The following is a 27,079-nucleotide window of genomic DNA, read 5'->3' on the forward strand; positions in this document are numbered from 1 at the left end:
ACAGTATGGTCAAAATGATACCAAAAACAAATGTTGCATTATATTAAGAATACATTGTTAATTTTCTGATTAAAGGAAAAAATTAACCAACACACAGAACAGAAAGGCTCTGTTTTGTCTAGCTGTGTTACAAATTAGAAAATGCCAAACTGAAATCTGTCATTTCTTTTCACCCAAGGTAACGAAAGCAAATGTTAAAATCGGCTCTAGACATACAAGTGCTTTATGTTCCTATTTTACAATAGTTCTAATATCAGCCACTGTTAAGTATAGTAATGGGGTTAGAGAAGACCAAATTTTCACTTTTTGAAATGAAAACTGGCCTTATTTGCAGTATATACTACCATGAAGGGTCTTTTATAACTCTTGTACTGCTATGTGACATCATGTTAACTACACATCAGTACAAAGTAACAGCATGCAAGTATCCTGACTTACAATTGTTGGAATAAGGGAAGGTGTTGACAAGATTTGCTTGATAATTCTGTATCGGTCATAAAGCGGCTTTATGAGGTTCTTGTCTTGCTTAGTTACCTGAAAAACGTGAAATTAATTATTATTCCTCTCTCAGACAAGAATGAAAACATCAATATTTTTAGCAGATAAAAAGCCTCAAAGTAAAGGATTATAATACTATAATGCAGCAGTTATCATGAAAAGGAAAGTCATTTTTTTATTTATTTATTTAGAGACAGAGTCTCACTCTGTCACCCAGGTGGAGTGCAATGGCATGATCTTGGCTCACTGCAACCTCCACCTCCTGGGTTCGAGCGATTCTCTTGCCTCAGCCTCCCGAGTAGCTGGGACTACAGGCACGTGCCACCATGCCTGGCTAATTATTTTGTATTTTTAGTAGATACAGGGTTTCACCATGTTGGCCAGGTTGGACTCAAACTCCTGACCTCAAGTGATCAGCCTGCCTCGGCCCCCAATTACAGGTGTGAGCCACCATGCCTGGCCAGAAAGTCATTTATAAGATACTATATGTAGCACATGCCAGTTTTTTCTTGGAAGTTTCTTAAACGATATGTCCAAGTTTAGGAATGTGATTTTTGGAGGAGTGTGAAATGCATAAGTGTTAAGGAACCTCTTCCTTAATTACTTCTTCATTCTTAAAAAACCAATCCAGACATTGATTTTTCTTCTGAAACATGTATTTTATCTAGACTTTCCTGATTATATGTACTCACAAACACCAAGCTTATACAGGTCTTCATCACTACATGCTTGTATTATATACTAGGCTACTGACAGGCTGTGATATAAACTAAATTATTTTGGACAAAACATTTAACTTCTCTGAATCCTCAATTTCCTACCTATACAAGAAGGAGGTTGGAGTTACCAATATCCTTCCCTTAAAAAAATGTATAACCTCTTGATCCACTAATATGTTCTACACCCCTCTGCTGTAAGACCCATCCCTAAGCACTATTTTCAATGGATCACATTGTGCATAAAAGCTTAAATAGCTTCCTATCTATCCATCTATTTGTCTGTCTATATATCTGCCTACTTATCCAAAGTGACCAAACTCCTCTGCTTGTATTGGTTTTTTTCCTGCTTTGTATTCTGCATTAATTTTCTACATGTCTAGTACACATAGCCTCCCTTTTACTCTAGTCCAGTGTATATCACTGGCAAGTAGTTGGAAGGGAATAGAAATAACTCATGGAATAATCACCCAGGCATCTTTTATCAAAGTACACACACCCAAGCATGCCAGATACATCCTGTCATCCAGATCTGTCTCCCTTGAAAGAAAAGAAAATGTCTCAAACATGTGTTACACTTCCCAGTTATCCTCATGCTCCTGACTCCCATCCCAACTGCAAACCATTCTGGCCCATATTGATGTACCTTTTCTCTCAACTTCTTATCTCATTATCTGGGCCTTAACTGTTTTCTTTGTTTCAGTATTGTCTGCCCAAATAAAGGATTCTTGAGGAGAGAGATCATATCACATACTTCTTTAAATTCTCACAGTACCCAATGCATCCCCACCCCTATACTAAGCTATCAACACAGGTTTATATGCAAAAAGGACTCTAATTTTTAGCAATCTTCTTGTAAGTTCCATATGCTGTGACCTAAGTCTCACCTCCCTCTGTAGAAGCCTGTTAAGTATTGTTTAAATAACCTCAAGATCTTTTCATTTTCTAACCCAATCATTCTTTAAACACTTTCTTATTCATAATACATCTTTCCATGAAAAAAAAAACCCAACAAGTTCCTATAAAAATCTATTCCATGGGATTTTAATAGATGACAGAAGAAAAAATCTCAGTCTAAGTTCAGAAAACATTGAAATAGTGGTTTTTTTATGTCATATCTTACTGGGACTTTCAATTCATAGAAAGTATTTCAGAAAATAATGCATTTAACTATTAGTGGTATCTCTCCATTGCAATTTGATTTTTGTGATTTGAATATATTCCCCAGATTCTAGAAAAGCTAAATTTAATTCTAAAAGAAAAAAGTGACCAAAACACACATTAGAATGATGAATGCCATTATAGAAAAGTATCTTCCACAGATGCTAGATAAAAATTCAGGAACATGTACAATGTATGCACTCCTTTTTCACTTTGATTCCATTGTCTTCCTCTTATTATCAAAGCAATTCCTGAGGAAACGTGAGGGTTCCATACCCTCATGCATAGTAAGTACAAAACACTGTGAAACCTCTAAGTCTACAAGTGCTCATCCTCAGAGGACAGGAAAGTAGATTGCCTGAGGAAGGTTAGTAGTGGGATTATGTGCCAGGAGCTGTTTTCTACTCACAGAAAAGCTATAGGCCTGCAAAGTGATCTTCATAAAGGAAACTGAATCAAGGTAAGCTCTGCAGGATACCCCAAATCTAAGGGGGCAGAAATACATTAGACTTTGCTGTTATTCTTCAGCCACTTTCTGCTAAGTATCAGATAATTTTCTCCTCTGAATTCAATGGCTCTCTCTTTCTGAAGTACATCCTCCTTCCTCCCTAATTCTATGCTGCTAGCTGTAGTATGCAAGATATATCTATTTTTTCATTTTTGTTATATGAATGAAGGAAACAAGTTTTCCTTTATGTTTTTGGTTACACGTTGAATAACCTAAAACAGCCAAAGAGAGCTATGAATGGATTGTCATAAAGATAAATAAAAGGAGATAAACTTTAAAAGATGATTATTCTTCCAGTTTCTCCATTTTTATAGTATCAGGGTAAAACTAAGAGGAGGTTGAGCAAGAAAGGACCATATATAGGACACAATTTGATATGATTTGTTTATAGCTTGGCAACTTTGCCATATGAAAACTCCTGGCCCCCTATCAAGTAGGTGATTTGAATCATCAAGGTCTGGAAATAAACTGGCTTTCCAAGAGACATAACTGCTACTGAGGGGTCAGCCCAAATTAGTTTATTTCTGGGTCCTGGTCAGAAAGGTGTTTAGGAAGCTGCCATAGCTTCAACACTTCTACCACCTTGTTTTCCTTTCCCCCATGGGAGTGGTGCCAGGTATTCCACAGTAAGCCACAGAAATTTATAAATAAAATCATTTCAATTATCCCCATAAATGAGATGTCTCTTAAGGAGAGAAGTAAAACTGACATTCTCTTCTCTGGACAGTGAGCAATAGAAAACATGCTTCTTAGCTTTAGGGACTGAAGTCCTGCCAAGATTTTCCTGTCTAAGTATCCCCATCCCCTTATTGAGGGAGACACTATATGTAGGCAAGTCTGACCGTTTAAATTAAACAATCAAACAAGATGGAAAGTCAGTACTGGATATTATCATAGAAAGCAATTGCTAAAGAGAATGTTTTGGTCAAGTTAGATGTTCAAGCCGGGAATTGAAGATTAATATTTGTCTTGAAACCAGAAGACATGAGTTCAGAAAACCAGCTTCAAAACTTATAAGCTGTTTTTAACATTACAAATATGTAATATGTGAACCTCAGTTTCCTAATGAGGATCGCTTTTAATACATTTTATATGTAAATGTTTCTGGATTAATAACATGCATACCAAATGTTATTTGAGCTTTCAAACTAGTTGACATGATGTTAATGTCAATGCTATCCATTAATAAAAAAGAATGCCACAGTGCTATTTTTTAAAAATAAAAGAGAATGATAAGCTCTCTGTGTCTTAATATAAAAAGCTATCCAGAATATACAAAGTAAAAAGGATGCATAATTTTATAGACTGCTCCCTTTTCTCTAACAGAGGCACGTTTAGAATATATATTGGGGCCAGATATGGTGGCTCACTCTTGTAATCCCAGCACTTTGGGAGGCTGAGGTGGGAGCATGCCTTAAGGCCAAGAATTCTAGACCAGCCTGGGCAAAAGTGAGAGCTCACCCTTACAAAAAATTAAAATACTCAACCAGGCATGGTGGTGCACACCTGTAGTCCCAGCTACTTGAGAGGCCGAGGTGGGGAGATTGCTTGAGCCCAGGAGTTCATGGCTGCAGTGAGCTATGATTGTGCCACTGCACTCCAGCCTGAATGATAAAGTGACACCCTGTCTCTAAAAAAAATTAAAATAAAAAGGAATGTATATTGATAATTTCTTGTATATGCTTTACATAGAAACTCCAAAAAAGACAAATAAGACATTAATGACAATAGTTACCTGCTTGGGGTGGGAGACCTCAGAGCTGGAGATGGCAGTTGGTTTTGGAAGGAGTCTTTTTACCATTTTCTGTTATATATTTTCTTTTTGAACTATGTGAGAAAGTATTACCTATTCAATAATTTTTCTTAAAAAAAGGATAAATAGGAAAGCAGAAAGTTTGATGGGATCTTCCTTTTCATGCCCTTTATCTCTAAGTCTACTGTCTTTCCAACCACCAACAACCTGCTAATAAGTTATTAATTTTTTATTGATTTTCTCAAGATAAAATGTATGCTTTCTAAAAATCTGATTTCATCCTCAAACATGCTACAGTTGATGAGAGGCCAGAAGAAGTAACTGCCATTACTCATCCCCTTGGTAATCTAAGCTGTGCACCTGACCCCACCTACAGTCCTTAGAAAGGTCAATATTGATATATGTGCCAGCACCAATTCAGTATTTTCAAAAGAAAAGGACATAAAAGACATAAATAGGCACTACAGTTCAGCTCAGGGGATGATTAATTCATTTCCAGTGTACAGCCATGCCCTGTAAACCAGAAGTGATTATCTCCAAAAATCATCCATAGATAAAACAGGAAGAAAATTACTCATTGACAGTATCTGAAGCAACAAGGCAATGCTATAGGATTTATCAGCCTTAATATGGGCTGTGACTAAATACCAAACACAGAAATTACAGAAAGAGTCATAATAAAGTCTCTCTAGAAAAGATGTCATTCTTTATCTTGAAATTTTAATATTTAATGCATTTTCAGCAGTAAGGCAAGGACCCCAGATGAAAGTCATATGTCTCTTCGAGTTTAAAGAAACAGGACCTAATGAGATGATCTGAAATGCTACTGAGCTCATTGAGGAGTTAGAAATAACACTAGCTGCTATGGGAATACAAAGTTTTCTCTTTGGTTGTGTTGTAGCCTCTGGACTCACACTGAGTGTAGTGGCTGACTAGCTACTACATGGTTTACTATATTAAGCTTTCTCAGGACCAATACTCAGCTTTATGTATTTACATTTTCTGTTACAGATGCTCTCTGTTTAAAGGGCCTAACTTTAGCCTACTGAAGAGCTACATTATAGGTATATTTGAGGGGGCTTCTGACACTTATTAAAACAATAGATGCTTCATTAAAAATAATAGAAATGATTGGCATTTATACAGGGTGATTTCCACGCACGAGGAGATTTTTCTCTGATCTTCCGACTCTCATTTGCATGGGTCTATTTGACTTACATGCCTCAGTAGGATGACCAACCATCCCAGTTTGCCCAGGACTGAGGCATTTCCCAGGACGTGAGCTTTTCAGTGCTAAAAGCAAAAAAGTCTTGGGCAAACTGGGACGATTGGTCACCCTATTCCTGAAAGATAATAAATGTAATATATCCCAAACTTCTCGTTTATGTTTTTATCTACAACTCTAGTGTGCTCCTCTAGTTTTTCTCTGTATCAGTAAATGGACCCATCACCATCCCGGGTTCTTCTTTGCCTTCATTTCCTCCCATCTAATGCTTCAACATGTCCTTTTGATTCTACGTTCAAAATATACTTTGAATGTATCCACTTCTTTCCCTCTCCAAGGCCACCATGCTAATCCAAGCCACCCATTCCATCTCCCCTTTTCATTCTTTTCTCCTGTGATGTATCCTCCACTTAGCAATCAGACAGATCTGTTAAATGTAATCATGTCATGTCACTTTTCTGCTCTCAACCATTCAACAACTTCCCAATACTTCCCACAGCTGTAAAGGTTCTGTGTGATGGGTTCTAATCTGTCTTTCTGACTTGATCTTATGCCATCCTGTTCTCCAACCCTCAAACCTGAGAATTCAAAGTGCACAACAAGCTCTTCCTTTCACCACGGCCTTCATACCTGCAATTCCATCTGTTGAGAATGTTTTCTGCTGCTCTCTTTGGCCTGCTGATTCTTCTTTAAACGTCACCTCTTGGCCTTCCTAATCACTTTATCTAAAGTAGAAACTATACCCATTATTTTCTATCATATCACCTGTCAAATATACTGCATAGTACTTATCAACATTTTTAATGACTTCTTTTTATTGAGTTGTTTATTTCTTGTTGTATCCCCACTCCCAGGACAACATGAAGTACATGAGGGCATTGACCACCCCCCCATGACTTCGATATCTTTTTATTTTTTATATCTAGCATCTATTCTACTTCACAACACATAGTTGGCATTTAAATCTTTTTGCAAATGAACTATTATCCACAAGTCAGTAGGCTTCTCTCTTATTATCATGATAATTATATAAGTAGGTATTACCTGTATTTTACAGATGAGGAAGTTGAATCTCAGAGAATCAGTTCACTTGCCAAGTGCCCATGGTTAGAAAGTGGCTGTTTCAAGTGCTGAGTCCTGTTCTAAGTCTACTATATCAATCCCAACTCTCTTCTTACTACCTTTGTTAATTGAGTAGAACAGAGATTTAGACGTTGACCAAGATGCTTTAATAGAGATGGTCAAAGTGACTTTAAAATACTGGAAAGAACTTCAGAAGCATTGAAGGATGGAAAACCACAGATATACCTGAGAGTTTCTGTATATATATGCAGAAGTTACCCACTGACTATCACAGAAGCATAGAATCTTGGTGGGCTCAGGGATAGGATGGCTGAGTGGATGAAACCTTCTCTTCACTCCTCACATGTATTTGTTGTTGTTGTTTTAAGGCTAAAAGTATTTCATAAAGAAAGATGTGGTCACAGGCCCATTTCTACTTGTAGATCACAAGTCCTTATGTAAATGACTAATCCAGGGGCATATGTTGAGCCTTTTGAGATTTGGAATATGTTGTCACTTTATGATTAATACCAGGTAATGTACAATAGAACAGGGAAAGGCAGGATTCTCCTCAAGAAGACTTCATTTGAAAATTAAATATGCTAGTTTGTTCATTCATCTGCTCATTTTTCCATTCACTCAGCAAACATTTATTCAATACCTACTATGTACAGAAAAGGGGAGGTCATGACCTATAAATAGTGCTTCCATGTAAGAAGTTCAAGATGTATGTAGTACAAGAAGCAGAAAATGGCCTGCAAGATAGTTAGAGCTGTGATAGGGTAGTTACATCTGTTATTCGAGCACTGAAAGTCAATCACACCAGTCTTAGAGTTGAGACAGGGGACTACAAGAAAGCTTCCTTTCCATAATTGAAATGGAAGCATAGATATGCATGACAAGGAGAGATTAACCAGGTAAATACTAATCAGTCTTTTCTTCTTTGTAAAATATAATAAATCTTTTCTTTGAGCTCCAGGCTCATATATTCAAATGCCTGACAACTCCATCTAGATGCCTCACAGAGACTTCAAAACTAAGATATCCAAAGCTGAAGACTTGTATTTCAACCTAACACTCCCAAAAAACCCTACCTCTCTATTCTTATTATATAAACACCAAATAATTTTCCTTACTATTTATAGATCATCCCTGCTTTATTATTTTTAATAAGACATGAGGAAAGGGGCTGTAATTGGAGTCCTTTCCTTTTAGGCAATATGCATATTTCCTAGTCTTGGGTCCATTTGCTAATTTGCGGGTGGGGAGAGTTGGGGAGAAAGGGATATGATATACCCTGGTGTCCTTGCCATTTACTTCCTATCAACATACAATACTATAACCTCCAGAATGGTGGCATAGCCTGGCATCATGTGGCACTACTGCTCGTGGCCAGTAACCTATCAGGAACTCATCTGAAATTTTGGAGCCAGGCTAATAAAAATATTGATGTAATGGCAAAGTGCTCTGACAAACTGGATGATCTCACTAGCACTGTGTGGAGTATAGGGGCCCTCTATATAACAAGACATGGTGATGTACCTTAGAATCCTCCTGGGGAGGAAGTTGCTCTCTTCTCTCCTTCAGGCATGTCAAGGCAGCATCTGGAGTCTCTTCTCCAGAGGAGCTTGGCTCCGGGCCCGCAGCTTCCGGCTTTCCATTTTCTCTGGGGACTGTGGGTTGCTCACAGGACAGGTTTCTAGGTGGACCTTTGGGAGCACTCCCTTGTTCTTCTGATAGCTTTAGCTTTAGTTCTAAGAGAAATGCTCTGAGTTATCATAAGCAAAGAGAACCCACTAGTCCTAATAAGAACGGAGAGACTTTCAGGAATTCCTTCCCCTGATGCCAAATCTGTAGAAATGAACACTAATGATGGCTTTCCACAGGGCAACGGCAGAGCCGTTATAACCAGAGCCGTTAGCATAAGCTCCCAATCAGTTGTGAAAACAGGGCTCTAGAGGCTAGGATCTCATGGAGGTGGAGGGTATGTGTGGGAGTAGCTCAGTGGTTTATATTTCAGAGGAGGAAGAGTTTGCAGGTAAACCAGTGGTGCCTGGCCCCACCTGCCATGTACTGTAGCACCCGAAATTCCACACCCAAAGATTTATTTACTTAGATTACGGAGTTATGGGTTCATCAAGAGCTCCTGTGGAAACACAAATAATTCTGGAAGACATTATGCATGTAGACACCTAAGGAAATACAGGAGGGGATGGGAAAGGGTAGATGGGAGGGTCAGCCCCAACTTGACAAATATTTCTGTTTTGTCTTATGGTAGCTTTCAAGATCCAGGAATTATTACAATGTGGCTTTATATAAACCTAGATAATTAAAAATAAAAAAGCCCCCTGAGACTTATCAAGGAATTACATTTTAGAGTATGCAAGGGTACTGGTTGTTTGAATGAGGCATGTATATTGATTTCTCAATTACACAGCTCATTTTCTTTGTTTGATGTTTGTTTCCTAGTTAGACTTTGTCTTGATGTTTAAACATTGCATATTTTATAAACCTGCCACATCATTACAGTTTAATACCACTAAATTAATATTCCCTTCTAGTTCTTTTTAGTCACTCTCCTTCCAGAAATTTGGAAAAACTCCCATGTCTCTAAGTATTAAAGTTAGAGTGTGGAGAGAGGAAGAAAATAATTTTTTATTGGTAAATTACAATAGTCTATTTTAAATGGATTTTAGAGTTAATACTCTCACCACCATCTCCAGAGAAAGACAGAAAAAGAAGGACACTAGCCCATATGGCAGGAGAACCACACTCTACACCTGGTCCACCACCTTCCAGCTATGTAACCCTCCCCTCTCTATGAGCATAAATGTCCTCATCCATGCACTGAAGTGCGTGGAGTAAATGATTTCTCAGGCCTCTTCTGTTTCTAACATCCAACAATCCAATAACCTAGGGAGGTTAGTGCTCCACATGTTGAAATGTTCCTGGCATTGAAGTGAATCATTCCACTTGGGAGTCTGGAGGTCCTCAGTTTCTTTGTAAGGAGGTTTATTACATGGGGCCAAACAATGACAGAGATACAAGATGCTTTATTTCAAAAGGGAGCTACAGTCTAAGCAGGAAACAAGGTGCAAGAGGGCACAGGTGGAAATGAATCTAAAATGCTCTGGCGCACATTATCACTAGTTTAACTGCTTCCTTTATGAGGAAAAAAAGACCTTTGGCTGGGATTTACCTTTGAGCTGTTTACGACCTTTAGCCAAATCATTCATCCATTTCAGGACTTCAGGATTAGAAGTCTTGTCACCATGTGAAGGCTACCAAGGGAAGGAAAAAATGGGGGTAGAAGGGAGGGAAGGAGGGAGAGGGTGGGGGAGAAAAAGAGAAAAGGAAAAACAAAATTTTTAAACAGCTGAGCTACACAAAGATAGTTTAGGAATATATAAAGCTGGGAGAGAAATTCGGATGTGAAATTTCTGATGGAGTTGCTTCTGATGAAGTTACCTCTAGGAAACAGTAAATATTCTTGACCTCCTCTACTCTCTCATCCTTGCTATGGGCATTATTTCTAAATGTGCCTGGTCACCTAACATTTTTCACATAGTCCTGGCCATGCCAGTGCCCCTGCAGTCAAACTGTCAATCACCTTGCAGGTCACCCACAGCCCATATATACCCCATTGCCAGGCCATTTTCTATAGCACTGCAGATGACTGCACTGATAAAAACCAGTGCTTACTACCTTGCTTGTGGCTCACACACATGCTTATGACCATAACCCATGGGAGAATACTGAAAAACTGGAAGATTTAGCTCTTATCAGTTATATCCTCTAAGCTAAAGAAAGGAGACCCCAGAATCTCTAAAACCTGACAATATTCCCGAGAAGTCAGTCTGTTAGGAGGATGCGTGGATTTCTAATACCTTCACTAGTGGTAGCCAAACATACTGTCCCTCTACCCCCACAGATCAGCAAAAACTGTTCTTAAACAAGTCAAGGCTACCATAGGAACTTACATGCAGGCTGAAGAAAATTAATGGTTACTTTAAATTAAGGATGTACAAGGAAGTATAAAATGTGCTCAAGATGACATGATCATAAACATAATAGCCTGAAATATGTGCAGTTAATGACCAAATCTAGGGGTTCTGTCATTTTTTCTTTAAGGATCCACTAAATCCATGCAACAATGGCAGGTTGTTGGTGAGAGGGAGGCACAGGAAGATGGCAGATTTTTAAAATTCAAAGGAAAAAACTACTGTGTGACAGGATCATCACGTGCACATAAGTTTAGGTATGCTCATTTTAAAACACAAGGCATGATTCTGTCACTTCTAAAGTGATTTAAAAACCATACATTTTAAAATTAAAATAGAAAAGAAGATTGACAATGTTTCTTTCCTAGAAGAGCTTGAATAGGAGACTGGTTTCTCTGAGGGATGGCAGGGGGATGGGGAAGGGGTAGGAGAAAAAAAAAAAAAAAAATCCTGGTTTCAGAACCATGGACAGTGACACGTGGCCATCAATTCCCAGCTCTCTAAAACAGCTTAGCCTAGTCCTATATATGGTTTGCTAGAATGATGCACTGTATAGTCTAGTACTTTGGTTGGGGTAGCAGTCTGGTTACACAGAAAGTCAATGTTTTACATTTGGTTTCCCAAAATACTCAGAGAATTCTCCACTCCGATCTGAGAATACATCTTGTTGAACAATGCTTCACTGGATCTGTTCCACACAGTTATTTCCATCTTTTGAAATATGACAAAAACAAACACACACACACACACAAAATCCTAAGGCCTTAAGCCAGTGACTGCAAAAGAAATAAGTTTTTACTACGGTGAATAGAACTTAGAAGAAATTTAAGGCTAAATTTCTGACAAAATAATTTAAAGCCTGAAATTAGTTTCTGAAATGAATTTATTTCCCTACCCTTGAAGAAGCTGTTAAAAGTGTTAAATCAAACTCACATGGATGGCAGCTCTCAAATCACATGGAAAGTTCTCATATACAAGCTGTAGATCTTCAAGACTTTTAACTTCTTAAGTGAAATATTCTGATTCAAAAGACCCCAAAAGTCATACACACGGAAATTACATAGGTTTAGGTTTTGTTCAATGCAATTAAAATTGACCTCCTAAGTGCCATTGTATGACATTTGTGATCTGCCAAAGATGGTTCAAAAAGACACATTAGAAAGATTACTGGGAGGGTTATAAAAAGACCTCAATTGCTGTTCTGGCTAGAATTATTCTTTGCTGTGTGATTCTGGGGAACTCACTTCCCCTTTCTGGGCCTCAGTTTCTTCAGTTGTCAGATAAGACAAAAGACTGACTGATTCTTTCCAATTCTAACATTCCTTGATTCCACTGAAAGTAGACATCTGGCTGACGCAGCCTTTTCTTAGCCCAAGAGTCCAATAATCAAATGCAAAATCAGATGTAGAGGTGTAGAGAATTTGGAGTAGGTATATAAAATGGTTACAGTAAACAGAGATGGAAAGATATACGTGATACATGGGTATCAAAGTAGCACAGAGGCCCAGCAGGAGCCCAGATTCAAAAATTAGCAGTGGGTGCTATGAATTCCACAGTCAGGCTGCCAGGAAGGGGAGCCTTACACACAGCAACCAATTAAAGCCCATTGACATGTCAAACCTCTAAGCACAGCCTGGCACCCTGACAGGAAGGACAAGGGTTTCCTGAGACCTGTGAGATTCTGATTATTACAAAGACTTTTATACACACTGAAGCAGCGGTGACCGAGGAGCCTCCTTCCCCTACTGCTCCCTGATCTGTCCTTCCATATGTGTATTTAAGTCTATGTTTGTGTGTGTATGTGTGTACATGTGTGTGCATGTGCATGTGAGCTCTAGCTTCAGAAAACTCTAGACAAAGGCAGGAGATATTTCCAGGAGGAATTCTCTTCCAAAATAAGCATCCAAGATCTGTGGCTGTGGGTAGAAAACTCCAGTGGAGAATTAACATGTACAGTTTTCCTTTATTTTCTGACAAGGTAGAGACTGCTATGGAGTATCCTATTTAAATATATAACTCATAGATTAAAAAGTTAGTGTTATCTAGGACCATTTACTTCCTTTGTACCAAACACTGTAATAAGCAATATGTATGTACTTCCTTATTTACTACTTACAGACTTAAGAAATCACTACCTAATACTCCATTTTACAAATGACCAAACTGAGACTCAGAAACATAACAAGTCCAAAATCACAGAGTTCTTAAGTAGCTGTGCTGGATTAAAATCCAAAATAGTCTAACTCAAGAACTGCCAGATAAGGAGTGTTAACAGGGGCTGGGAATGGAGCCCCTGGTTGTTACTCTGTATTTTCCAATACGAGGACATCATAGATCCAGTAACACTCCAGCAGCAAACAGGTGAAATCAACTTCTCCCAGGATATCTGGATCTTTTAAAAAGCAGACACTGAAAAATTTTACTTCTATTCTATTGCAAAACCTACACATCTGTAATCCACTGACCCAAGTTGAGACCTGATAGAACACAATTATCTTAGGCAAGTCATTTCCATCAGGTGTCAGTTTCATTATCTGTAAAATAAAATCCTGGACTAATAATGTGTTGAGCTCCCTTCTGCTCTGCAAAAGACAACAAATAGCGGTGACTGCCTGACTCTGGGGAAGACAATCTTCAACATCCCGACTAAAGTTGCCTGGAAAGCCAATCTTGATTTTTCCCCCATTTTTGCAAAGCTAAAATCTGCTCCTTAAAACTCCTCCTTCAGTGAATTTGAGGCCACTGTGGGAAGCAGGACAGGAAGAATGGAAGAGTGGAATATTATCCACTCTCACCTCCCTCCCCACCACTTACTCCATACTCACAAGAACTTTCCAATTGCCTCTGTACCAAGTGTTTAGTGAACCTTTAAATATTTCAAGATGTATGAGAGATTATTCCCTGTTCTCTTTTATTCTAATAACAAGCTGTTCTGGGCTCTCCACCGAAGACCCAATGTCTTTGTCCAGTTCTCTGTGGATATGCTTTTTCTGTATGCCATGGTCACCACTGGAGAAAATAAAAGCAACACTGACCATCAAGACACTTACCTATGACCCTATTGTTTCTTACATAAGAAGAAAGGAGGCTCATGTTTGCTGCACTGCAGTACTAGCATGAAAACTAGTATCTCTCTGATGGGGAAAGGATGGCTTAGGGTTGGTTCTTATGAGTGGCCTGAACAGATGTCACTTGAGAGGTCCTCATTCACCAACTAGGAAATACTTTAATGTCAAAGAAACCATCTCTCCCTCATTCTGTTCCACAATTGGAGACTCCTCCCTTTGGTCTTTAATAAGTTCTTACCAAAATGCAATTGAGAAAAAGCAAAAACAAAAAACAAAACAAAACAAACAAAAAAAAAAAACAAAAAGAAGAAGACCATAATTAAAAAGCTTTCCAAATTTTGTTTCTCAGAAAAAAAAGGCGAGATCAATAATCAAATAAGTTTGGAAATAATAGTTGTAATCCATTACTAGAAAATATCCTAGCAGAGATCAACTGACAGCAGGTGAGAACAAGACAGATAGAAGATGAAGACTCTGTGATAGGTCCAGGTTGGCCCGTGGGAACAGAGCTGTCCCCTGGCAAAGAAGGGTACCCAGAAAGGAAGGACAGAGGCTGAGGACAATCCACACACCTCTGACCAATCTGCTCCTATGTCAAACCCCAGGGTTCTTACCCGGTATTTCTTTTCTTGTTCAAATTTTTCTTCAAATTTCCGAATTTTCCGCTTGAGGCTCTGGATGTGCTTGGTGAGCTGGGTGATGGTCTGTGGCTCCTTGCCATCTCCACAGCTGCAGCGTGAAGAACTCCGCGCCCTGCAGTGATTACAGGGAGGAAGGAGTATCAAAAACAGTGGGCTTCCAGTAAACAGTTCTGTTGATCTATCTACAAACCAAAATTCCTGGATTGTCAGAGAAGTCCAGAGGGAAGTTCATTATTTGATGAGGCCACCATGGTAGCATCTGCTCATTAATGGAGACTCCTTATCACAAAACTCTGTTATGGGTGGATGTTGTCTGGGACTTTAGTGTAAAATGTGAAAATATTACTCCAGGAAATGCGTTTTGTAAAGCTTAGAGGAGGCCAATTTAAGACTTGAAAGAGACAGCACTGTTGAGGCCCTGTCCTCAATAGGTTGCACAAGCCACACCTACCAACATTTTCAAGGAAGATTTAGATGAGTGGTTAACTTTTCTTGACATAACAGGACTTTTTTTTTAATATGATGAAAGGATGGGCCTCTTTTCCAGAAATTGCATACACCCCCTCACATAACACACACTTTACATGCAATAGCAATAATTCACTAACTCTTTCAGGTCCATCGATAGATAGTTCATGGACCTGGGGTTAGATAAATTCAAGAAAAAATGGCATGAGTTCTAAGGGAGAAACCAGGGATTCCCTGGGCATATTTTTAGCCAAGGGATTCTTAATCTTAATTATACATCAAAATTATTTATGGAACTTAAACATAAAAAACACATAGTTCCTCAATCTCAAATGCAAATTCCAAGTGGAATGTGTAGGGGGCAGGCATCTGATTACACACACACACACACACACACACACACACACACACACACACTATTTGGACGAGGGTAGCTATTGTAAGCTACCACTTTTCTAGAATCTAAGAAGAAATGTAGATGGACAGCTCCCAAGTGTTCCCACAACTCATCCATTGATGCTACCACTGGACATGGAAAGAATATTGAGCTCATCAAGAGTGATATGTCTGATATGTGCATGTACATATACTTACTTAAGATTCTGGTCATTTCACCAAAAATGTTCAAACATGTGAGCCCCTGGGCTATCCTGTCTCTCATGACCATTTCCTCTTGAGGTATCAAGGCCTGCAATGGCATCCCCAACTAGCAAGTACACTAATTTTTGTCATTTATTGTTCCAGTCTCGCAGTTGTGTTAGGCAGGCACATTTGTGCTATTTCAGTCACACTTCATTGTAGTTTATCAGTGTGGTATTTGAAAAACTGTATGAAATGAAGACAATAACAAAACAGTTTTCTCACATCATAAACTGCTGAGTGCTGGGTGGAGATGGGGCTGACTCGGGGTCTAAGTTGAATCTCTGGCTTTGGCTGAAGATGGAGCATCGTGGCGACAGCAGTGGGTTGTCACCGTCAGTGATGTGATAGAGCAGCCTGCTGGTCCCCACAGACTGGAGGTCTTCTGGTGCACTGTCAGCCTCATTCTGCCCATCTTTGTGGACTGGTGAGTGGTCTGGGCAAATGAGACAAATCATCAAGACTTAGAAGTGACAGAGGGCTTGAGACTGTCATGTTCCTAAATAAAGATCATAAGCATTCATTACAATGGCTTGCCTCTTTGTCACTTCTTCCTTCTGGGGATATGAAAAGCTTTCAAAATATTGTCATGTTTATTCTCACAGAACCTTGACAGAAAATATTACAAAGCTGTTAACAAAACAAAGGAAACAAATAAGTTTGGTGTGAGTTATACAATCAACACAACCCCAAACTACAAAACAATCTTTTTTTTATTTCACATTATTTGCATAAGTCAGAGGGTATATTACAAAATGTTAGAGCAATAAAAAGAAAACAATAAAATGGAGCTGGAGCAAAAGATTATAGATTATCAGGAAGAAAAGGGATAACAAACAGTGAAGGAAGGGAGAGAAGGGAGTAGGAGGAAGAGAGAGAAAAGAAAAACAAGAGGAAGAGAGGGGAGAGGAGTCCCCAGAAAGAAAATTATTCAGCAATCATCAAAAATGATGGAGAACTCTGCTTATCAACAAGGAATGATGTTCAGAATATGCTAAATGGAAACCACAAATTTCAAAACAAAACACTCCATTTTATATAAACACACACGTTTATATATACAAATAGATGCACTAAAAGATCAAAGAGGTTACATGGCAACTACAAAGCATGGTAGAATCAGGAATTATTCTATTTTTTTCTCCAAAACTCTATGTACCATTTTATTTCAGGCAAAACAAAAAACATACACAAAACCTGCTCTGAACCCTCTCCCCGGGCAGCCATCTCTGTCCCTGAATTCTCACTAGAACCAATCCGTTTTTAAGTTAGTTCCCCACCTCATGGTCATCCAGAAGGTAGGTACCCCTCTGCTATGGAAGTAAGGGCAGGGGACTAAGGCACAGCAGCAGGGGATCAGATCATTAGGAAACTGAGTCAGGGGGCCAGAAGAAGGAGCTCTGCACCCTGGGCTCTGTACAGAGTTATTCAAGAAGCAGCCCAGTCTCCTTCTCAAGTTTGCTCAACGGACAAGTCAGGACCAGCCAAGGCTTTCTCTTACTACTTCTTCTCTAACGAAAGGGGAAAACAAAAGATTTTCTGGATGAATAAGCAGAATCTGAAAACACTGATGATCTGCTTGTCCAAAATAAACACTTATCACAATTTGGCACCAGATGAATCTTAATCAGATTTAGAGTGGCTCCTTGTTCTCTAGAGCTCGAAATGCAATCTGCTTTGCGTAACATCAAAGGTCTGATTTGGTCCTCCTGTGTTTTCACTTGGCTTCTCCCCTGGTGGATTGTAGACTGGAGAATGGATAACGCCCCCTATTTTGCCTTTGCAGCTCACTGACAGCACTGTCAGTGGCTGAGGCTAGTCAGAAATAGATGTGATGACAAAAGAGTTGGAGGGAGGCGAATGGCAGTGCCTCCAGCCCAAGACAAGGTGTAATGGTGTGACTGACACACATCACCACAGGCAACACCCTTGCCATGAATAATTTACCCAGAAAACTCTGCAGTTTGGAAAGAGCCCTCAGGAGTAACAGGAATAAGTGTTAGTAACCAATAACTCACAGCATATAATATCACCTTCAAAATACACCAGTAGGTGTATGGGTTCCTCATCAAATCCTTTTCTTAAACCACTAGGCTCTAAGAAGAAATGTGTTTTATTCATGTTACCAGTTTCTTGGAAATATCTTCTGGAAATAATAATGGGGAAGAAAATAGTCTTTAGCAGGCACCTGGGACCACCATATTTTTACTGAAATAGAAAAGGTCTGAGACCTTCAACCCTTCAGCTCATTTGTGGCCCCAGGGTCAAAACTAACAAGGTCTCTTCTCGGTTGCTGTTTTATAATGCCAAAATGGAAATACTTGCGATCCTAGTAACATGACTGTGAAGCAGTGCCAGGGAAAGATCTCAGTTTCTGGAACCCATAGACTCCTAAAATATAACTTTGTAGAATCACACATCACTACAAATGGCTTTTTAAAAAACTGCATTGCAACAGTAATTGTAAACCTCCATTTATATGGCATCTGTTTTCCCCTGGGCATTTGCATAATTTACCATGTGGCCCAATTAACATCCTAACCTCCTTGCCTCCAATTCACTATTGAAGGAAGCTGTGAGCCAGAAAGATCCCAAAGCAACCAATTGAAAAACAACACAGTCAAAAACTGGTAATTTTGTAACCCCTCAGTTCTTTGTCCAAACTCCCCATTTGAGAAGGGGCTTAATTAAATCAGCTGACGCATGCATATGTGTGTGTATTTGTGTAGACAGAATTATTGAGCTCTTTGCTCAGAAGAGGCTAGGGTAGATTCAGAGCCAATGCTGCTGCTGTCCTGGGAAGAGTCCAGGCCACTGCTTCCAGACCCTACTTCCCAGTAGGGAGAAGCTGATGGCAATATTAAACTAAGGTGGAACCTTTGTTCCCTAGGGGCACATTACTTTCTATCCCCAAGGAAGGGGCAGCTTGCCGGGGCTCATCCTGCGATGCAGTATGTTTTAGAGGAAAGGGTCTGGGATCCAGGAGTTTGGTGCGCCTATACTTTCTGTGGGGCTCCAGCCAGTTTCCCCACCTCTCTCAGTTTCATTGTTTGGCCTGTCTTCCTCACAGGACTGTGATAAGAAAAATAAAAGGAGACACCCTCTACAACATTGTGCCAATACAGTAGTCACCACTTATCGGCAGGGGATAAGTTCCAAGACTCCCAGTGGACACCTGAAACCACAGAGCGCATCAAACCCTATATATACTACGTTTTTTCCTATATAGAGAGAGAGATTTGATAAAGTTTAATTCATAAATTAGGCACAGCAAGAGATTAACAACAACTAACAGTAAAATAGGACAATTGTAACAAGGTACTGTAGTAAAAGTTGTGTAAATGTGATCTCTCTGAAAATACTTATTGTACTATACTGTGGGCACCTGAAACTGCAGAAAGGGAAGCTCAGGATATGGGGAGACTACTGTAGTAACAATGCTGTTACTTATGCTTATGCTTCATCCTAAGTAATGGCCAAGAATTCATAAATTTGATGTACTAGTTACATTTTTAAAAACTAATACACATTAAAACAAATTCCTCTGAAAAGTAACAATATTCACCCATGCATCCTTTGTATAGGGTAGTTGGTGAAATCTTAAGATAAAGCATAGAAACTACTGAACACAGCATCAATGAGACCCATTATTTTTAACAAATATTATTATTAAAATAGGAAAGTTGAATATTATCTTCTCTTACTGAACACCAACCTCATTTGGAAACCCTACAGGGTTAATGTGGAAAATAAGAATCAATATACCCCTCAACATGTTGTCACTACTCTGAGTCCCTATTTATAAAAACATAATAATCATCATATCTAATATTTATGAGGTGACTCACTGTGTCCTCAATCTTATTCTGAGATTTTTTGCATGTATTTAATCTTCGTAACAACTACATGAGGCTGGTAGTAATATGCTCTTCATTTTAAATTCACTAGGAAAGGTTGCATAACTAGGCTATCTCCATTCAGGGAGAGTTTGACCAGTGCTTGACATAGAAGATGCCACATCTCTGACACTGGAAGCCAGAGTGTTTCTGGCAGCCCAGTCACTGAGCAGAAGGGAACATAGAGAAGAAATGTAGTTACCATCTGTGTGTGAAGGCCAAGAGACCACTTCTGCTCAGGCTGCAATCCCAAGCAGGAGCAAATGCTACATTTCAGTGGTTAAATGAGTTAGTCAGATTTAAAAATCTATCTAATGTGAATTTAAAGCTATTCCAAACCTAAGTAAATCTCTATCTACAAAAACTTGAGATGGGGTGCTGAGATGTGTAGATTCGTAAAATTGCACTCTTGGGATTTCCCATCATGATGGGCTCATAAATAGCATGCAGGGACATTCCAAAATGCCAAACTTCAGGCTTTGTTGGTTTCAAATGATAAATAAGCCAAAAGCATGTCCGTGATTCTAATGAGGTTCAGGCCTTAGCATTCTCAACCAGCCTCTCTCAGGACGGACAGCAGGGAGGATTATATCATCACCCAAACACATAGGGCCACAAAAACAAAGATGAAAAACAACCAAGAAAACATCTGATGGATACATGATGGGTTCAGTTTTAGGTATGTCGCATTTGAGTTCCTGAGGCACTAAAGGGTTAGCTATATGGTTAGAGGGGAGAGAACATGGGTAAACCTGAAGTCATCCCAATAACCAAGGCTGAGAAAACAGATGAGCTTCCTTGGTTAGAGAGCACTGAGAGAGAAGAAGCAGTATCATCATGTCAGGTGGGAATGAGGGCAGATGTAAAGGGACTCTGGGTCGGGGAGACTGACTGAGCAGTGAGGTCAGCACTCCAAGCAGTCCTATGTGCCAGTTTCTATAGATGACCACTAGACGTGTTAGGGAGCTGGAGGGGTGGGAAATTTGTCACCCTGAAAACAGGGCTGGGCTTCACAACAGTCACCCTGCAAACCCAAGAAGCAGTTTGCCATAATGAATAAAAACACGAGCCACAGGCTCAGGAAGACCCAGATTCTCGTCCCAGTTTTGTCACTGGTGTGACCTGGGATGCATTATTTAATCTCTCTCAGTCTCATTGAATTTGAGCAACAACCAAGGGAAATGTCCAATGGACAGCTTCTGATCTCTGAAAACATCTTTTACTCTCCCTATGTCACCAAAATGGAGCCAACTGCTCAGATAACAACAAGGCTGAACAATGTCCTGCCCAGGTCCAGGGTTCTCCCTGAGCTGTGGAGCTAGGTAAAGAAAAATTATCCATCATAGTGTGGAATATTCAGAAGTGCCCTCTAGGGATACAGAGAAAGCTGGGTGCTGGACGCTTATCCCTTTTCAGCCTACCTGACTCTCCAAGTCTTCTAGTCGATTCTTGAATCGAATTGAAATTCCAGTGCAAATTCTTGATCACCTTAGTGGTACAGCTGATAAAAAATCTGCTATTAAGATGACAAAAGCTATTTTCAAATGGGAGTTTTCATTTATGAGCAGAAGCACCATGGGGAGAATGTTTGGGGAACACTAAATATACAAAGCAAACAGAAAGACCACTGAAGGAAATTCCAACGTTCGACGTGGGCGGTACCTTTACTAGTCTCATCCCATGTCAATTAGAAAGTATAGTCAAGAATGATTCATCTCAAGTGTCATGAGTTAGGCTGAATTAGCCAAGTCACTCAGGGAAGTCGGACCAGCAGCTCCAGATAGAGCCACAGGAATGTATGATTCTCAAGGAACTCGAAGATTCAGGACAGGTTGTCTACCTAGCCCTGGGCCTGGGAGGCATCAAGAGCAGTGTCAGACACCAAGCTTCTGGGCATGCCATCTGGTCACTTCCAGGCAGTCTTTCTATGCATGAAAAGCTGATACTAAAAGAACCCAAAGAAAGGTATTTTTAAAGCGACTAAAATATATAGGAAACCTGTGTGCAGGGGAAAAGTGGTAATTGAGAACTCTCGGTATGTTCAATTTTTTTGTAAACCTAAAACTGTTCTGAAAAATAAAATCTATTAATATTTTTTGTAATGACTATAGGCTACTGGTTAAAAAGCCCAGGCTCTGGAGTCAGAGGCTTGGGCTTTGTCTGTGATACCACTTGTTGGCAGTTGTTATATCCTTGGCCAGGCAAGTCTCTTCAAATTCAGAACTCTCATTTGTAACAGCTGAAGACAAATACAATCAGGTATAATAACACAGTACTTGGTCTAATATAAAAAGTGAATTAAAAAAATTAAATAACTAACTACCTGGCAGTTTGGGCTTTAGGACTGATATTTCCTTCCTATAAAGCAGTTGGAGAAGTGGCCTCAGAGTATTACAGTCATCTATACATTTTGAAATCTTTTCTTAGAAAACAAGGGGTTAATGCAAAGCTCCTTTCTTCATAGATGATGAAGATGGTTATAAAATCACAGAAAAATTATTAATAGTAGATAACTTTTCTGGCCAAGTTATGTCATAGGTTTAGCACAGGACAGCTCTTATTGTTACAAATGTAATTCCAAATTTAATAGGTAGTATTTATTCAGCCATCAGCTCTATAGATTATTGCTGTTATAAATACCTTTTGCTTAGGAGAATAAGTGTAATGTCAATCATATGCAAGATTCTAGAGGGGACCTAGGGAATGAACAATATGAAATGTCATTTCTAATCCCTGGAAGTAGTTAGAAATTATGATAGAATACATATTTAAAGACAAATGTAAGCATTATCTACTGGAGGAAAGGAGACGTGAGTTCTGAGTACAGAAAGAATGCCCAGCTTTTAACATAATGACAGCTGACATTTATGGAGCATTTACCACAGGAGATGAGCTAAGATCTTCATATATATTATAGCATGCCATTCTCGCAACAATCCTAGGAATTAGATAGTACGCTTTTTCCCATTTTAAACAAAAGGAAACTGAGGAGGATGAGAGAGTAAATAACCTGTCCCAAATCACCCAAGTAGCATATAAAGTTCTGCAAGGAACTATCTTTCTGAGCTAGGCAGAACCTTTTGCAAAGGGCAGAGTTGAATTAATATTTTAAGAAATTAATTCAGTTCTAATCCTTGCAAGTGCATCCTGGATTAATCTTGTTTTACATTTCAGAAATGACATGGAAGAAGAAATTTTTAAACAACCATTGATATGAAAATATATCTTGGTTTTCAAGAAGTCTGTGCAAGATTTTCACGCCAAAGATTGTTTTAAAACAAAACTGAATGATGATTGGGCCATGTTTTGCAATGGATGCAAAGTTCACTTAACAATATGCAGCTAAGGGAAGTGATTAATTTCTGTCTTTATGATGGACATGTCAGTACCAATCCTTGCAAATGGGTCCTGAATTAATCTTATTTTACATTTCAGAAATGGCATGGAAAAGGAAGTGCAGAATGATAAATCTGAGTTTGCAGATGATGTTAACATTTTTCAGAGTGAAATGCTAAGCAACCATAGAACAAGCTCATAAACCATGAAGCAGAGGTTCAATAGTGGCAGATGACTTGCACTGCGGGCCAGTAAGTGATGCCATTAAAGAAAACAAAGCCAGCTACTCCTAACAAATAGCAAGCACTAAGCTATTAGTTTAATCAGGTATGAGATTTGGGGAGCTCTGATAGAATATACTGATATGACAAAAAAGCCAAGAAAATAATGTACATCTCTAGGAAGGGTTTGGAAAACAATCCCACAGGCATAATTATTTCATATTTATTTTATAAAATGCCCTGTTCCCATTTTCACGTTATTTATTCATTTTTTTAAATTGAGATCATTGTAGATTCACATGCTGCTGTAAGAAATAATAGAGATCCCTTGTATACTTTGCCCAGTTTCTTCCAGTGGCGACATTCTGTAAAACTATAGTACCTCTGCTAATATTTACAAATAAAATTGTAGTATTTGACTCCATGTGAAATACACTATGCAGTTCAGGTAAACACACATCAAAAGAGGCACAGGGACCTAGAGATGGATTCGATCAGAGGAGGCAAAATTACAGAAACAGAGGGGCTGTAGCAAATAAATCAACCACAAATCTAGATCTCTTCAGTCTGACAAGACAAAGTCAGGGATGGATTTTTAAAATGACTTTCAAAATACTTTAATTAGATAGAGAGTATATAGACCAGCTATATATTTCATTCCAAATTCTGTAATATTAGAACTTTGGGGACTTACCATTTAAGCTGGATGGTAAATAGGATAGTGATGAAGAGTTTAGGCTATGGAGTCAGAGTGGGGAAAGCCCCACTACCACTTCCCCACTTTCTACCCAGCCACCCTCTACTCAGCAGCTTTGGGCCCTTCAGCCAGTGTATTAGTTCGTTTTCATGCTGCTGATAAAGACATACCCAAGACTGGGCAATTTGTAAAAGAAAGAGGTTTATTGGACTCACAGCTCCACATGGCTATGGAAGCCTAGCATTCATGGCAGAAGAGAAAGGCTTGTCTCACATGGTGGCAGACAAGAGAAGAAAGCTTGTGCAGGGAAACTCCCCTTTTGAAAACCATCAGACCTCATGCAACTTATTCACCATCACGAGAGCAGCAAGGGAAAGACCTGCCCCCATGATTCAATTACCTCCCACCGGGTTCCTCTCACAACACGTGGGATTTCAAGATGAGATCTGGGTGGGGACACAGCCAAACCATATCACCAGTTACATCTCCAAGTTTATTTCCTCATCTTTAATCTGGGGGTGATAATGAAAACTATATCATAGAGTTCTTGTGAAGAATAAGAAAATCCATCCACTAATGCCCAATCCATTCACTAATGCCTGATGCAAGTAAAGAGGTCATTGTTAGCTAATGTTGATGTTATTCACTTTAGAGCTTTTACATCAAAGGTTTCTGAACCTCAGCACTATTGACCATTCGGCACTACTGGACCAGATAATTCTTTGATGAGGGAGAGGGGTGGTCCTGTGCATTTCAGGATGTTTAACAGAATTCCTGGCTTCTACTCACCAGATGCCAGGAATGTCCACCCCCTCGTTGTAAGCAGTTATGTCTCTAGATACTGCCAAATGTCCTCGAGGGCAGCAAAAAGTAGACCCCAATTGAAAACCTCTATTTTAAAGGAACCAACTTAGGACAAATAAATGAAGTACTACTTTCCATAATAGTAGCCATTTTTTCAATTAAAGCATTAGATGGTACATCCTGAATATATATAAAGGCTCTAGAAGGCTTTAGAAGTCTCAGTGTGTCTCATACACATACACACACACACACACACACACACACCATAATGAATTAAGTTTCTAAAAGATATTTGGAAATTCTATGCACTTCTGAGGTTGAATGAAGATCTCTTCTTACTGACTTTCAAAGACTATCTGGGGTTGCCCCCACATAGGCTGAAATACCAAGTTTTATGGATAACCAGATGCTCCTAGTAGGATATCTGAAATGCTTTCCTATTCTAGAAATCTATTTCTAAATTGCACCTGCAGCAGGAACATATTTCATGTCACCCCTGGAGTGGCACCGTGTTCTATAAAGTATTACTGAACCTCCTTGCACTTCAAAATCATCAAGGGAGTTTTTCAAATGTGGGGATTCTTAGGCCTCATCTTTATATTTTAATTTTTAATTTTAAGGTAGGGATCTCAGACAGCTGTAAATTTAATAAGCATTTCCAGTTAATTGAAAACTTCTGGTCAAGTGGACAGTGTCTGGAAATATGAGCGAAAAGCTCAGGTTCTGGTTGACTCTGACCTACATCAACTTCAACTTTGGAAGAGACCTATAGATTATGCAGAATTCTGCATGAGAATAATTGTAGACTCTAAATAGACATACTACATTAGTGTCTTACCGAAATTGAAAGTTCAATTTGAAGATCAAGATTTTAGAAAAATATAATAAAGTACTGCTATGGAGTTATTATTTTAGTAATAGGTGTGCAGTTATTCTGGTGACAGTTTTTGCTAAAACTCCAAACCATCAATCATCCTTGGTCAGACAGAACAAAGGCTACTATGCTGAGTCATGTGGAACATGAACAGTCCTTCTCCACACTCTAAAATCATAAGCAGTGGAAAAGACAATCCTCATTCCATTTTCCATTCAATCACATCAGAATAGGTGCTTACTAATTCCATGCTGGAAATATTTGCTTCAGCTGTAAGAAGATATTGATAGAGTTAGAGGAATTTTGAGCCTATTATGTGGGTTTCTGCCTTAGTCAGTTCTGGCTGCTGTAACAAATTACCATAGACTGAGTGGCTTATTAACAATAGAAATTTATCTCTCACAGTTCTGGAGGCTAGAAGTTCAAGATCAGGTGCCAGCCTGGTCAACTTCTGATAAGGGCTCTCTTCCAGCTTGCAGAGGGCTGACTTCTTACAGCCTCACATGGAGGGAAGAGGGCAAGCTAGCTTTCTGGACTCTTATAAGGGCACTAATCCCATGGCCTAATCACCTTCCCAAGGTCCTACCTCCAAACTTCAACATATATTTTAATAAGTTGTTGGGGAAACACAAAGATTCAGTCTATAACAGCTTCTGTCTCACAGGTTGTGGTTTGCAACCTACAAGTAGGGTGACCAACTGTCCTGGAATATCTGGGAGTGAAGATTTCCTAGCATGTGAGATATTTAGTGCTAAAAATAGGACAATCCTGTGCAAACCAAGCCAGTTGGTTCCCTTTGTATGGCCCCAAGCTGCCTTGCAGCCGATTTCATCTCCATCATTTTTCCCTAAGGGCCCTCTATTCCTCAAATCTGTCTCTAGCCCCATCCCACTCACTCCCAACCTGTGGACTTTCTCCTCCTGAAATAAGTAAGCAGACAGAGCCAACTGGCCACAGACCCTGAGTTATAAGTCCCATGTGATCTGTGAGCCTCTTCCCATTGGCAAAGTTGAGGTAGAGCAGAGTCAGACAGAACTTGACATTATCTCCCAATTCAAGACACTGTCCACTTGAATAGTGTGGTTCTATTATTCAGGAGGGTTTATGAAACACACAGATTCCAGGACTTTCATCGTAGACTGTCTAGAGAGGATGCCAGAGAATCTCCACATTGGAAAAGCTTCCTGGTAATTATGATCTGTAAGAAGGTTCTGGCACAGTATCTAGAATACAGTGTCCCCAGGGGTACCATGAAATGTGTTCTTGCTGCATATGCAGTTTACAACTGGATGTCTAGGACAGGGGAGCATGTCAAGTCTCTTACTAGGTGGAACTGATCTTGGCAACCCATAAACCCAAGTTAAAGCCAATCAAGTCTATAGTGAATTTGAAACCTACTAGGTCACATGAATTTATACTTATGAATGTTTGCTATTTATGGTTAAGTGACAGCATATTATATCCAGGTAGGTATTCTTATGAAAATCACTTGTTCATATCACATGTTCAAA

General features: G+C 39.2%; 1 protein-coding gene across 11 annotated transcripts in view; it reads right to left on the minus strand.

Moving 5' to 3' along the window:
- The window catches only part of FAM13C (family with sequence similarity 13 member C), a 116,549-nt gene that overhangs the window by 7,771 nt on the left and 81,699 nt on the right, over positions 1-27,079 (minus strand). For 7 of the 11 annotated variants that reach the window (XM_012497048.2, XM_003258245.4, XM_012497047.2 and 4 more), the window contains 5 exons: positions 15,966-16,176; positions 14,607-14,745; positions 10,123-10,204; positions 8,466-8,677; positions 439-534 (listed from right to left, as the gene is read on the minus strand). In XM_012497048.2, the coding sequence (XP_012352502.2) occupies positions 439-534; positions 8,466-8,677; positions 10,123-10,204; positions 14,607-14,745; positions 15,966-16,176 (740 nt within the window). The remainder of the gene's footprint in view (positions 1-438; positions 535-8,465; positions 8,678-10,122; positions 10,205-14,606; positions 14,746-15,965; positions 16,177-27,079) is intronic. The other 4 variants (XM_030798800.1, XM_030798799.1, XM_003258246.4 and 1 more) reach the window with 1 other exon arrangement.

This window comes from Nomascus leucogenys, chromosome 18, assembly GCF_006542625.1.
Source record: "Nomascus leucogenys isolate Asia chromosome 18, Asia_NLE_v1, whole genome shotgun sequence".
NCBI classification, from domain to species: domain Eukaryota; kingdom Metazoa; phylum Chordata; class Mammalia; order Primates; family Hylobatidae; genus Nomascus; species Nomascus leucogenys.